At 45.0% G+C, this 15393-nt stretch overlaps 1 protein-coding gene across 1 annotated transcript in view; it reads left to right on the forward strand.

The window, feature by feature from the left end:
• Positions 1-993: 993 nt before the first annotated feature.
• The window catches only part of LOC108801355 (histone-lysine N-methyltransferase, H3 lysine-79 specific-like), a gene marked incomplete at its 3' end in the record, with an annotated part of 132045 nt that continues 117645 nt past the window's right edge, over positions 994-15393 (forward strand). The window contains exon 1 of the mRNA XM_018573282.1: positions 994-1141. Coding sequence (XP_018428784.1) covers positions 1061-1141 — 81 coding nt within the window. The remainder of the gene's footprint in view (positions 1142-15393) is intronic.

Below are 15393 nucleotides of genomic sequence, written 5' to 3' on the forward strand. Positions count from 1 at the left end.
GTCACTCACGGCTCCCTGCAGGGATCCCCCCCTCCCCTCCAGCGCTGACTTGCGAAATGGACGGGGGAAGGGGCGGGCACAGCTGGCCCTGCCTCTGGATAGCCAGAGCCAGCTGTCAATCCCTCGGCTGGGTGGATCCAGACAGTATTGTTGTGATCCGTCCCGGCTGCGGCATACTGAGCTTTGGGTCACGGGAGAACACTAGTTTGTGTTCTCCCGTGACCCTTAGGAGAACTATGGGGAAAAACCCTCTTATTTACACATGGCCATGCACTGGTAGACTTTTGTACAAACGTTGATATGAAAAATCTCATCAGAACATTTGATAATGCCATCGGAGACCTATCAAATGTTGTTGGAAATTTCATTTTTGAAATTAACAGAATTTCTCAAATAGAAGCAACAACTATGAACATTTTGCTCGGGAAAAACAAATTATATTCTGCTCCTTCGATTTTTTTCGCCGTTATCAATTGGACACCATTAACACTTAGAAAATCACACAAACGTTCGGATAATGAATTTTCTCACTGCACTGGAGCACAAAGGCATTATTGCCACGCTGTGTACCCTGCCTACATACATTTACTTCTGTAGTTTGGACTTCACAGCAACAAATTAGATTTTTTTCCTGCTTAGAAGAGCGTGTCGCACGCCCATCAATTAAACTTGGTACAGTCCATTGCCCTCAAACAACCATATTGCTTTGACTGTATAGCAAAACGTGCAGGAAGCCTTGCACTACCTCGTCCTTCATGGGCGCACCCATTAACAAAACCAGACCCTTGACCGTCTATAACAGCCGAAAATATCGTTACCTGACCGTCGCTGTGTGCCTATAACAGTCACATTTAAGGCTAAGAGGCTAAATGAGGACGCCTCACTAGATTATTTATTTCATTCCCGGAAGGCGTGTATCTCCCACGCCCCTCCTTACCGCTCCCCCCCCCCCCCCCCATCCGAGGTTTTCACCCGCCCCACAAAAAACCGAGCTTTATTCTTGGATATATCAGTGTTACTCCGCTGGGCCGTCGCATTGGGATTAGTATGCTCTCAGGACATGGGCGAGAAGCTAGAACTCAAGCTTAAATCGCCGGTGGGAGCCGAGCCTGCCATCTATCCTTGGCCGCTGCCTATCTACGTGAGTACGAGGATTGCTGCTATGGGGAAGGCCGCGGGGAGGGAGCAGGGGGAGCTAGCTTTGTTCGCCTGGCGGATTGGCCTCTCCTTCCCACTACACAACACTGCCCACCTATTTTTATACGATGGATCGATCTGAACAGGCACATTGCAGGGCTTTATTTCCTTATTATGCCATAAAGGTTCACATGCTTCCCACCCTATTCGCTGAGAGCCCGTTGTGCCTGTCAGTAATGTAGAGATGTGACTTTGTGTGTGCCTATTGTTACATTTTGTTACCATCAAAATTGATTTTGTTTCCTATCCGATCATTTTGGTGGAAGTGCCTGTGTATTGGTCATAGTACCATGTAGTCTGATTGGTTGCTGTCATTGGTGTATGTGCCAACTTGGCATTTGGATTATGTAATTAACATCAGGCTTATGGTAGGTGAATTCAAGCCTAGTAACACCCTTCCTGCCCCATTTTGTCAGGGCTGGACAAATCCCTGGAAGCCAGGTAGCCAATGCACCTTCCAAATGACAGCCGGCGCCCAAGTTTTTAGGTTTCCTCTAGTTGTCGCCTTGGGAGCTGGCGCTTCAAAATAAACCCTGCTGGCTCCTGGATTGGACAGACGGTTCCTTAAGAATTTGTCCAGCCCTAAGTGGTTAATAAGCTTATGGTAATGCTGGCATAGGAGAGTGTGCACCCAGCCCTTTGCTATGTGCTGTGTATGTGCAGTGGTCACAGGAAACCTGGGCTTGCTCCATGTATTTGTTTGTAAAACCTGTATTATGGAAGCTGCACTTCTTCTTTTCCTAATGTACATGACCTATTCTAATGCTATGTGTTCCTTTTATGTACAAAATACCTGGATATTTGTACACCTGCTCAGCTTTGTGGCTGCATCCATCAGCTGGAGCTGTCACTTGCATAGATGTGCTCCATTGCCATTCGTGTATCTTCTTCTTTTAGAATTTGTCATTCCCGGAGGTCTCATTTTAATGACTGTTAAAAGCAAATGTAACGTTTGTGTGTTTTGAAGCATGGGGGTTTTATACCTTTTACTGCCTGTGTGATTTCGTCCGAGTGTCCATGTTTTGTTTTTTTCGGTGTGTTTTGGCACCTCCCATTTTAATGAGTGCTAAAAAATGATGTAACAGCACGTTAGAAGCGTACCCATATTATGATTTTTGTCCGCTCATAAGAAACAAATCTATTTTTATCCATTCCCGCCCCAGGCGTTCAAGGAGTTAATAAGGCCTTGATTTTCTATTGGCTGCTGGGGCTAGAGAAAAATCACAAACCACACAGCGTTTACCCGCTCGATAGCAACTGTTGCTCCCCCCTTCTTTTCCCTTTACGTCCCACAGGCCCTGTGCGCGGCAATGTTTTTAAAGGGCCAGAGAGAAAGTGTCATGATGAAGTGTATCTTTGTTTGACATCTACTATAGTACGAATGCAGGGCTTGCTGACAATGTGTATTGTGTTATCAAAACGTAAACTGACCATTAGCTGAATGTTTGTATGAAAAGTCTCCGCACAACATTTGATAATGTCATCGGAGACCTGACGAACGTTGTTGGAAATTTAGTTTGGTTTGAACTTTAGATTTTTGGAATGGATGGGGTTTACCGAAAGAAAATCACGTACACTGTTAGAATTTAAATTTAAATCGTGCGAGAAAGACTTTTCATCCCTCAATTTTTTTATCTGTCGCTACAGTTGAGAATAATCATTGATTTGACCCAATTATCTATTGCCAAATCAAACTAACATTCTGAAAAAAAAATTGTTTTAAACTAAATTCTACTGGCGTATGTATGGCCAGCTTTACTTTTTTTAGGTAATTGTGTAACTGTCCTATTAAAGGAACTCTAGGGGGAAAAAAATGCTAGTTTTTCTCTAGGGAGGAAAATAGCAAAGTTATACTCACCCGAAGCTCCAACCCCTAACACTGTAGTGTCCTTAGGGATAGACATCTTGTCTTAGTTCTGAGAGAAGTTCTTTCCCTTAAAGTATTTTTCACTGAGCAGATTTGTCAACAGGAAGAGATCCACAAGCTTTTGTGCTGGATACCTTGGTGACTCACTGGGTATCGGTAAAGATAGAAGTCACCAGCACTCACTTGTGTGCAAAAAGGAAAGCACTTTTATTGATACGTTTCCGGGCTGCGCAAGGTCCCTTCAGGGCGACATCGTCACAACCCCCGAAACGTTGGCTTGACGCATGTGACGTATCAATAAAAGTGCTATCCTTTGTGCACACAAGTGAGTGCTGGTGACTTCTATCGTTACTTGAACTGTAGCACGGCGCCGTTTGTGTCATCACTTCGAGCACCAACGGACATTTCGTTTGATTCAAGCGCTGTGTGGTGTGCAGGTGATTCTCTAACGCTCACTAGGTATCAGTTCACACTGATCTATGCCTTTGCTTCTCTAAAAGTCTTGCCTCGCCTCTCTCGCAGGATTGAGACGATGGGCACCCCGGTAATCCTCATTGCTCCCAACTGGGCCAGGAGGCCCTGGCACATGGACTTGGTTAAACTCCTGGAAGACTCTCCATGGGCACCTTTGGACAACCAAGACCTACTGTCGCAAGAACCAGTACTCCACCCTGTTTCTTTGTTGCTGGCTTTAATGGCATGCCTGTTAAAGCCCAAGTCCTGAGGAACAGAGGCCTTTCGCACGCTATCACCTAAACGCTTCTTAGGGCTAGACTCATAAGGTCTATTGTGGCACCTGGATGACATTTTTTGCTCGGTGCGAGGCCAGGAAATTTCTTCCTAGGAAGTAATGCATCTGACCCATTTTATCCATCCTCCAGTCTGGCCTGGACCAACGTTTAGCGGTTAGTACTATCTGGGGTCAGATATGTGGCTTGGCGATCATCTTTTAGGGACCACTTGCCTCTCACTTATGGTTGATGGCCGTTGTGCTAGAGGGTAGCACTTTTTTTTTTACCTCTGTGCTCTGGTGACTCCAAGTGGCCTGAGTCTGGTTCTTTCGGCCCTTCAGAAGTCCCTTTTTGAGCCTATCGGAGATATTTATCAGCCTTCGTTGTAGATAACACTGTTGCTTTTTGTGTTTTCTGAATCGGCGACCTTGTTGTGCAAGGTGCCTTTTCTTGCCATCTGTAAGGATAAATTGGTGAGGTGTAAGGCCTCCTTTTCTCACTAAGTTGGTCTCAAGCTTCCTCCATAACCAGGACAACATCAAAAGGAAATAAAAATCCCTATACTGATTGTATGTAGTTCTGGCAGTCAGAGTTTACTGTGACTTGCTATTTCCACGTCTGACTCTGTTATCCTAGGTTGCTTTTGTCAAACCATCTCTCGGGCCTAGGAGCTGAGGGAGAGGTTCCTCCATTTATGGTCCTGGCATGTCCCACTAGATATCTTAGCGCTTCCTGGGCTTTTCAGTCCCAGTATTCAACTTCCCAAATCTGTCAGGCTGACACTTGGTCATCTGCACACACCTTTGTCAAGTTCTATTAGATGGATGTTTAGGCCTTTTCAGATGCCACTTTCAGTCTATAGGTCCTTTAGACAGCCCTGTAAACTTTTTCGACATGCTTCTGTTTTAGTTCTCTTCGCTTCTTTATCAACTTTTGTCAAAGGAACTGAAAATTGTTGGACGAACAGTGACTGCAGCCAGTCAATCAGAAATTGTTGCAGGAAAGAAGCCTTATCAATCTTTGACCCCATATACACTGCCTGCACAATTATTAGGCAAGTTGTATTTTTGAGGATTAATTTAATTATTGAACTACTACAGTGCTCTCGATCAATTCAAAGTGTTTACAAACCTCACTTTCGTCTTCTCTAGACAACTTGGCTCCGCTCACTACTCGCAGACTTAGACCACGTCCGCTACAGCCGTGGCAAACAAATAAAACCAAAAATCTCAAGAGACATAGCCGCACTCTTGAACGACTGTGGCGAAAAACTAGATCTCTGCAAGACTTCACCCTGTACAAAGCGGCCCTCCTAAAATACAATTCCTTCCTCCGTACTGCCAAACAGACGTATTTTGTCACTCTCATTAACAAACTCTCATCCACACCTCGCCAACTCTTTTCTACTTTTAACTCTCTACTTTGTTCACCACCCACTAACCCGCTCACTGCCCAGGACATTGCCGTTCACTTCAAAAACAAAATAGATGCAATTCGGGATCAGATCACCACTGTGCAGTCACCTTCCCCTATTCATGTACCAGACCCTCCTTCACACTTATTATTCTCTTTTGACCCTGTCACCACAGAGGAGGTTACAAAGCTTCTCTCTGACACCCACCTCACCACTTGCCCCCTGGACCCTATTCCCTCACCGCTACTTCGGTCACCCTCTTGCTCTATCCTAGACTCTCTGGCTCACATTTTCAATCTCTCACTCTCTACTGGAATCTTTCCCTCCCCTCTGAAGCATTCCCTGGTCACCCCAATACCCAAAAAACCCTCAATGGACCGTACCGACCTCAATAATCTCAGACCGACCTCCTTACTCCCATTCACCTCTAAACTCTTAGAACGCCTCATCTACAGCCGCCTAAGTCACCACCTCGCTGATCACATCCTTCTTGACCCCTTACAATCTGGCTTTCGCCGCCTACACTCCACTGAAACTGCCCTCCTAAAACTCACTGCTAAAAGCAAAGGCCACTATTCCCTACTCTTGCTATTAGATCTTTCTGCTGCTTTTGACACTATTGACCACCTACTCCTCCTCAAACTCCAGTCACTTGGGCTACAAGACTCTGCTCTCTCGTGGTTCTCCTCCTGCCTATCTAAGCGCTCCTTTAGCGTCACCTACAATTCTAACTACTCCCCTCAACTTCCTCTTTCTGTAGGAGTCTCCCAAGGCTCTGTCCTTGGACCCCTTCTCTTCTCTTTATCTACACCACCTCCCTTGGTCAGTTAATAACCTCACATGGCTTCCAATACCATCTCTATGCTGATGACACTCAAATCTATCTTTCTACTCCACAACTCACCCCCTCAGTGTCCTCTCGTGTCACTAATCTACTATGCAACATATCCGTCTGGATCTCGCAACACTTCTTTAAAACTCAATCTTTCAAAATCTGAGCTCTTGATATTTCCTCCTGCCTGTGCACCTTCCCCCAACTTTTCCCTTGAGATTGTTAACACAACTATCCACCCCTCCCCCCATGACAAGGTCCTAGGTATCATCCTTGACTCGGACCTCACCTTTTTTCCCCACATCCAAATCCTGCCGCCTTCATCTTCGTAACATCTCCAAAATATGCCCCTTCCTCACCAAAGAAACCGCAAAATTACTCATCCACTCTCTTGTTATATCGCACAATCACCTACAAAGCCATCCACAACTCCGCCCCCGGCTATATCTCAAACTTGGTCTTAAAGTATCACTCTAACCGTCGGCTCCGCTCATCCCAAGACCTCCTGCTTTCCAGCTCCCTTGTCAACTCCTCCCATGCTTGCTTCCAGGACTTGTCTAGAGTCTCCCATCCTCTGGAATTCTTTACCCCAACCTGTCCGTCTGTCGCCCACCTTGACTGCCTTTAGGCATTCCCTAAAGACTCACCACTTCAGGGAAGCCTATCCCACCTCAACCCAACCTCTCAACCATCACGTTCTCAAACAATTCATCCCCACACAGCTCCCTCATGTATCACTTGCACCTCCCTTTTACATTGTAAGCCCTCAGGGGCAGGGCCCTCCTTACCATCTTGTCTTGATTTGTATTGTGATTGTATTGTATACCCTATATTGTAAAGTGCTGCGGAAACTGTTGGCGCTATATAATAATAATAACCTCAAACCTAAATATTTAAGAAAGTAAAAGTGATTTTTTTGGCTTTCTTAGGAGAATATCTATGTGTACACAATTATTGGGCAACTATTAGTGTGCAGAATTATTATGCAACTAAATGGAAAACGAAAATGTTCCCATCTCACTTTTTTTATTTTCATCTGTTAAAGTGAGAATAATAAACAACTCAATTTACAAATAAACATTTCTGACATTTTCAAAAACAAAATCAGTGACCAATATAGCCCCCCTTCTTTTCAATAACAGTCATAAGCCTTCCATCCATGGAGTCTGTCAGTTTCTACATCTGTTGACGATCAACTTTTTGTGCAGCAGCAACCATAGCCTCCCTGGCACTGTTCAGAGAGGTGTACTGGTTGTCTTCACCGTAAATCTCCCGTTTTTAAGAAGGGCCCACAAGTTGTCAATAGGGTTTAGGTCAGGTGAGGAAGGGGACCATGTCATTAAAGATGAAAGAATAAGGCCTTTACTGGCTAGCCACGCAGTGGAGTACTTCGATGCATGCGATGGAGCATTGTCATGCATAAATATGGTCTTTTTGAAAGGTGCAGACCTTTTTCCTGGACCATTGCTTGATGAAAGTGTCTTCTAAACACTGGCAGTAGGTTTAGGAGTTGATTTTGAGTCCATCTTCAACCTGAAAAGGTCCAACTAGCTCATCGTTATTAATACCGGTACCCCACCTCTACTTTGGCATTTAGTTGAAGTGGAGCTCTGTGCCTGTTGCTGATCCAGCCATGGTCCTATCCATCTGGTCCGTCAAGAGTCACTCATCTCATCAGTCCATAAAACCTTTGAAAAATCTGTCTTCAGATATTTCTTGGCCCAGTCTTGACGTTTCAACGTATGTGTCTTGTTTAGTGGTGGTTGGGTTTCAGCCTCCCTTACCTTGGCCATGTCTCTGAGCACTGAACACCTTGTACTTCTGGGCACTCCAGGTAGGTTGCAGTTCTGGAATATGACAGCACTGGATGATAATGGGTTCATGCTCGATTCTTCTCAAATCTTTGGCAGTTAATTTGCGTCTTCCTTCGTGACCCTGTTTACTATTTGCAACAAAAAGTTTGATGGTTCTGTGATCACGCCCCAATATCAGCAATTTCAAGAGTGCTGCATCCCCCTGAAAGACTTTTACAATTTTGACTATTCAGAGTCAGTCAAATCTCTTTTTTTTTTTGTCCCATTTTGCCTGAGGAAAAGAAGCTGCCCAATTATTATGCACACCTTGATATTGGGTGTTGGTCTCCTAAGGCCACACTCTCTCATTACACAAATACACCTCCTGATATGTTTAAATCCAATAAGCCTTCAAGTTTATAAAGCTTGGAGCTAGGACAATATGCATAAAAATGGTGATTTGGTCAAAATGCTCACTTGCCTAATAATTGTGCTTACAGTGTAAAGCAGCAAGTCCAAAATTGAAACCCTTCTTTCCACCTTATCCTAGAAGACTATGCTGTTTTTCAACGTTATAGGAGCCTAACCATACCATTTGGATGAAAAGCTTTGTATACTAAACCACCTGCCCAAATCAAAGGTTATGGGTTTCTCTTTTTGCTTTGCTCTGCATAACGGCACTCGCCAGGAATGTACTCTCTCCCCGCTACTTTTTGCCTTTTCTCTAAAGTCCCTACTAACCTCCATTAGACGTAATGGTAACATCAAGGGCATTATGGTGGTGGACAGGGAACACAAACTAGCAGCGTATGTTGACAACACACTCCTTTTTTTTTTTTTTTTTTTTCTTTTTTTTTTTTCTTCTAAACCACATCCCCAGACCTCCTTACCTTCTCTACTACAAGAACTAGAATTCTTTGGCCTTGTTTCCAACTTTAAAATTAATCTAACTCAATTGTGAGATCTTAAACATATCTACACCTCCCACTATAGTATCTGCTCTGAACCGGTCTATGCCTTTTTGTTTGCAGACTCAGAAAATGAAATACTTCGGTATCTATCTTATCCCTCCCCCCCGAATCTCCGAATCATTTCCCACTAACTACATGCATACACATAACACAATTAAGAGAGATCTCACTAAATGGCTAAATCATCGACCGTGTATTTTCTTGACTGGTTGAATAAAAGTTATCAAAGTGCACATATTGCCATGGATCCTTTATTTCAAACCCTGCCCATCGCCCTGCCTACATGCTATCTGAACACACTCTGGTCGTTTGTCAAACGATCTGCAGCAAGGATCTCTCGTCTGGTTCTTATCAGAGTAAAGTCTACAGGTGGTCTAGCTCTACCAGATTTTACTTTATATCAACAAGCTGTTGCACTCAATAGGATGCTAGATAGGAATTACCATGCTGAATTGCCATGCTGATACTAAAACAATGGGTGGCACTGGCTCCAGAAACCTCCCCCCTAACTCGTGCTACCCTGAACATATGGGACAAGCTGTACCCACAAATGATCGGCAATTATAATTCCTCTTTAATGCCCTTGATTGGACACTCCATACTTCCTAACTGGTCTTCATAATTCCAGCTTTCTCAAATGGACTGAGCACTCTACTTTAAAGCTTTTCCAAGTCTGTGATGGCATGAGCTTACTTTACAACATCTCCAGAACCAATTGGAGACATACACTCTTGGCAATATAGACAAATGTGCCACTTCGTATCCACGCTCCCGAAACTGCTATGCCTAGCTAAAGATCTTCTACCACTGGAAACCCTCTTCTCCCTTTCTAAACCTCCGACACATGGGATATCCCAAATATATATGATTCTTCTTAACAAGACACACTTGTATCCTCATCATCTGACGCTCTGGGAAAAGGACTTGCATACTGCTTTGGACGATACACAACAACTGATTCCATGTTCCAACTTCTTCATCAGTGCTTTGGTGACTGACTCGGCATTTAGATTCCTAGCTCGTTGGTACTACACACCTGACTATCTGCATATTATGTACCCTTCTAGACCTGATACCTGTTGGAGAGAATGTGGCGAAATCAGCACTTCTCTACATATAGTTGTGGACAAAAATATTGGCACCCCTGGAACTCATCTGACACATTCCATGCAAAACTCAAAAAATGGAGTAGACAAATTATTGGTAACTTCTCCAAAATTGCAAGAAATAATTGCATTCCAAGTTTTTGTGGAAAAGCATGGACGATCTCAATGTTACAAGTCCATCTCCCAGAGATCTTTATTATCTTTATTATTATTATTATACAGGATTTATATAGCGCCAACAGTTTGCACAGCGCTTTACAATATAAGGAAGACATTACAATACAATTCAAGACAAGATAGTAAGGAGGGCCCTGCCCCCCGAGGGCTTACAATCTAAAAGGGAGGGGGAAGTGATACACGAGGGAGCTGTGTGGGGATGAATTGTTTGAGAAAGTGATGGTTTGGTTGAGGTGGGATAGGCTTCCGTGAAGAGGTGAGTCTTTAGGGAATGCCTAAAGGCAGTCAAGGTGGGCGACGGTTAGGGTGGTACTTTGAGACAAGGTTTAAGATATAGCCGGGAGCAGAGTTGTGGATGGCTTTGTAGGTGATTGTTAATATTTTGAATTTTATCCTTTGGGCGAGTGGAAGCCAGTGCAGGGATTGACAGAAGGGGGTTGCAGACACTGAACGGTTGGTTAGGTAAATGAGTCTGGCAGCTGCATTCATGATGGACTGAAGGGGGGATAGCCTGTGTAGAGGTAGGCCAATGAGGGAGTTGCAATAGTTGAGACGAGAGATCACAAGTGAGTGGATGAGTAATTTTGCGCTTTCTTTGGTGAGGGAGGGGCGTATTTTGGAGATGTTTGGAAGGTGAAGGCGGCAGGATTTGGATGTGGGGAAGAAAGGTGAGGTCCGAGTCAAGGATGACATCTAGGACCTTGGCATGGGAGGAGGAAATATCATGAGCTCAGTTTTTGAAAGGTCGAGTTTTAAGAAGTGTTGTGACATCCAGACTGATATGTCAGTTAGTAGATTAGTGACATGCAAGGACATAGAGGGGGTGAGTTGTGGAGTAGAAAGATAGATTTGAGTGTCATCGGCATAGAGATGGTATTGGATGCCATGTGGGGTTATTAACTGACCAAAGGAGGTGTAGATGGAGAAGAGAAGGGGTCCAAGGACAGAGCCTTTGGGGACCCCTACTGGAAGAGGGGATGAGTTAAGAGTTGTAGGTGACGCTAAAGGAGCGCTTAGGTAGGAGGAGAACCACGAGAGAGCAGAGTCTTGTAGCCCAAGTGACTGGAGTTTTTTGAGGAGCAGGTGATCAACAGTGTCAAAAGCATCAGAAAGGTCTAGTAGCAAGAGTATCCACTGTGTGCAACATTGTCAAGAAGTTTACAGCCCATGGCACTGTAGCTAATCTCCCTGGACGTGGACCAAAGAGAACAATTGACAAAGATTGCAACAAAGTATTGTTCGAATGGTGGAAGACCCTCGATCAACTTCCAGACAAATTCAAGCTGTCTTTCAGGCACAGGATATAACTGTGTCGGCTTGTACTAACACACGCCAAAAGTATTGGGACACCTGCCTTTACACGCACAAGAACTTTAATGGCATCCCACCCTTTTCTGCTATTACAGCTTCAACTCTTCTGGGAAGGCTGTCCACAAGGTTTAGGAGTGTGTCTATGGGAATGTTTGACCATCCTTCCAGAAGCGCATTTGTGAGGTCAGGTACTGATGTTGGAAGAGAAGGCCTGGCTCGCAGTCTCCGCACTAATTCATCCCAAAGGTGTTCTATCGGGTTGAGGTCAGGACTCTGTACAGGCCAGTCAAGTTCCTCCACCCTAAACTTACTCATTCATGTCTTTACGGACCTTGCTTTGTGCACTGTGCAGTCTTGTTGGAACAGAAAGGGGCCATCCCCAAACTGTTCCACAAAGTTGGGAGCATGAAATTGTCCAAAATGTCTTGGTATGCTGATGCCTTAGGAGTTACCTTCACTGGAACTAAGGGGCCAAACCTAACCCCTGAAAAATAATCTCGCACCATAATCCCCCTCCACAAAACTACACTTGGCACAATGCAGTCAGGCAAGTACCGTTCTCCTGGCAACCGCCAAACCCAGACATGTCCTTTGGATTGCCAGACAGAGAAGCATGATTCATCACTCCAGGGAACACGTCTCCACTTCTCTAGAGTCCAGTGGCGGCGTGCTTTGCATCGCACTTGGTGATGAAAGGTTTGGATGCAGCTACTCGCCCATGAAACCCATTCCTTGAAGCTCTCTATGCGCTGTTGTGCTAATCTGAAGGCCACACAAAGTATGGAGGTCTGTAGCTATTGACTCTGCAGACAGTTGGTGACTTGTGCGCACTGTGTGCTTCAGCATGCGCTCACCCTGCTTTGTCATTTTACGTGGCCTACAACTTAGTGGATGGGTTGCTGTTCCCTGTTGCTTCCACTTTGTTATAATACCACTAACAGTTTACCGTGGAATATTTAGTGGCAAGGAAATTTCACGGATGGACTTATTGCACACGTGGCAAGCTATCACGGTTCCACGCTTGAATTCACTGAGCTCCTGAGAGCGACCCATTCTTTCACAAATGTTTGTAGAAGCAGTCTGCATGCCTAGGTGCTTGATTTTATAGACCTGTGACCATGGAGGTGATTGGAACACCTGAATCCAATGATTTGGAGGGGTGTCCCTATACTTAGCAATATAGTGTATATATCTATATAGTCCGTCCCCTTCCCACCGTTGTTTTTTGGGCTCTCCCGGGGGACCCAGGACCATGGCAATAATTTCACGATGCAGAGCGGTAGAAGACCTGAGAACATCCATTCTCCGATCTGCTCTGTAAAAAGTGACACGGGAGCGCTGTATTCACTGCGTTTCCTGTGTCGGCTGTCACATGTGGAGCTGTACAGAAGATCCAGCACAATGCTGTTTTGGATTTTCTGTATTGGAGGACAGGCTTCATAAAGAGAGCCTGTCATCTCGAAATGATATCGCATAGGGGCTTGTTATCCCCTGTGTAATATTCAATAAAGTGAAAAAAAATAGTGATAAGGTAAAAAATAAATACATTACCAATTAAAATAAAATCCAATCCCTCACCCCTGCTATCTGCGTGCGAAAAAACGTGTGTGCGCGCGCACTTGTTTGCTTGCTGAATGCTGCCCCCATTCCATTTTGGTAGCGGGGCAGCAGCGCTCTCTAATGCACAATATGCATTAAAGGGTAAGTTCACTTTCCCAAATGATTTAGGAAAATATAATAATTCATTTAAATATGGCCCCCTCTTTCTTCCTCCCGTTAGTCTCCTAACTTTTTTAGCTGGCTCCTGGATTTAAAGAAAATTTGTCGAGCCCTGTGTTAGAGGAAGCTCAGTCTGTCCCTCCTTACCATTTACTGTCTCTCCTTTCCACAAACTGTTCAAAGTAGCTTGGAAACTGTACAAATGCCTTCACCTAAGTAACATCTAAAGTTTATTTGCAGTCTCTCACCTTTTCTCTTGTAATAGTTTTTAGCTGATTCTCACTTAGATAATGCTTAAAATACCTTTTTGCTAGTGGAAATGCACTTCTTGCCTTTCTACCTTAGTGTTGTATCCTGCCAGAAGGCCAAACCCCCCTCTATTGCATGTATCAAGGGAAGGGATTTGTCTGACCAAGTCAAAGTGGACTGGATAGTGTGGACAAATGATGGTTCTTGTTGGAGTTTGCTGTTCTATTTAAACACACTGGGAAGAATTTATAAAAATGAAATCTGGAGCAGTTGCCCATGGCAACCAATCAGCTTCTCTCTTCAGGAGGCTGAGTGGGGACGGTGCAGGAGGAGAGCTTGGTTTCCTGTGACACTGCTGATGGCAGCGCTGTCCTCCCCCTGCACCGCTCGGCCTCATCTGACAGTTTCTCTCCTCCCTGCTGGATGCTGCGCTGTGTGAAAGCGGACACAGTGCAGTGCCCGGCGGGGAGGAGAGAAACCATGGATGCACTACCATTTCTGCCGAAAGCTGGCATTTTGCCAAAAGTGGCCTTTTTTGTATATGTTTCAGCGGCCGAAATTTAGATGTATCCCTAGTTAATGTATAATGTTTTAAGGGTTTTAAGCAATCCTCAGGCCTAAAATGTGCATTTTACTATGTGTGCAAAATAACCCCTGAAATGGCGCTGGCAGCGAAAGGCTTTATAAGTTGGATTGCTGACATGGAACAAGTATAGAGGTGTAAAGCAGAACTCTGCACTGATCGGGACTGACTGGGTAGTGTTACTGCTTCATTTGCAACATGGTTGCGCAGCACACAAATTTAAGTGGGTATTTTCCTCTGGTGCACAGTGCAATCCATAAGATGATGGAAAGAGCAAGATTACTAAAAGGATTGGAGATGCAGTGCTGTGATTGAACATTTTCTCCATCACACTTAACTGATGTTTGCTCGTCCCACAAAGGCTTTTCATTGTTACAATAACCTGAGCTAGAACCATAGCTTCTAGGACCTTAGTTCTCAACTGGTAGGTCGTGACCCAAAAGTGGGTCATGACCCTGTGTTCAGTGGGTTGCCGCATGCCTTCCACATTTCTAGGTGTGAGACTCCTCTGCCTTCCCCTAGGCCTTCCCCTAGGCAGCACTGTCCATTCTCGCGCCAAGCAGCTATTCAAAATATGTTGCCCGGTGCAGAGTGTTAGCTTGGGGTGGGATGGGGCTATGGCCGCGAGGGAGGTCCATCCATACGTCCATTGCTTACAGCTCCCTCGCTTGTCCAGTAGAGGTGCCTGGACCGGAGTGACATCACATTCTGGCTCCTGGCCCCTCTAAAGGGTGCGCAAGAGAGCTGTACAAGCAATACACATATGGATGGAGCTCCGTCACAGCACAACAGCCCACACTGGACCTCAGGCTGAGGATCCACTCCCGTTCTCGTAAGGTAGGTAGACTGGATGGAACTTAAGGAAAACAAATGTGTGTGTGTGAGATTGTGTATGTATGTACGTCAGTGTTTTTGAGGGCCTGTTCCCACTAGTACACTGCGTTAAACTGTACCACGCAATCGCACCTACCGTGTTGGAGGTGTGTTGTGTTGCCATTCATTTGAATGGTACCCCCAACGCACCTCGCACCCACAGTTCGCATGCCTGCACCGAAATACGCGGTACCCTTGGCCAAGTCGCACTGCGTTCCATTGCAGTGCGACTTGGCCAAGGACAGATATGGGTCCCGAGCTTACACAGGTTGAGAACCCCTGTTCTAGGATAAGGTAAAATTGTCGGTCCAGGTGTTGTGCCCATCTAGAGCTTCTTTTTTTTTCTTCCCACCTAGCTGTAAAATGAAAGTGTTCATGCTGTTGATATTTTTTATTTTTTTTAACCCCTTCGTGACTGACGACGTACAGTGTACGTCGCCAGCATCGGGGCTGTTTAAACAGACTCCCGGCGACTTTTGCCGCCGGGACTCTGTTTAAACTTGTAGAGCCGACTGTCGGCTTTACAACAGAAGCGATCCTGGCGACTTACCTGTCGCCAGATCGCTTCTG

The sequence above is a fragment of the Nanorana parkeri genome, unplaced genomic scaffold (genome assembly GCF_000935625.1).
Source record: "Nanorana parkeri isolate BGI_ZX_2015 unplaced genomic scaffold, ASM93562v1 scaffold2314, whole genome shotgun sequence".
Taxonomy (NCBI): domain Eukaryota; kingdom Metazoa; phylum Chordata; class Amphibia; order Anura; family Dicroglossidae; genus Nanorana; species Nanorana parkeri.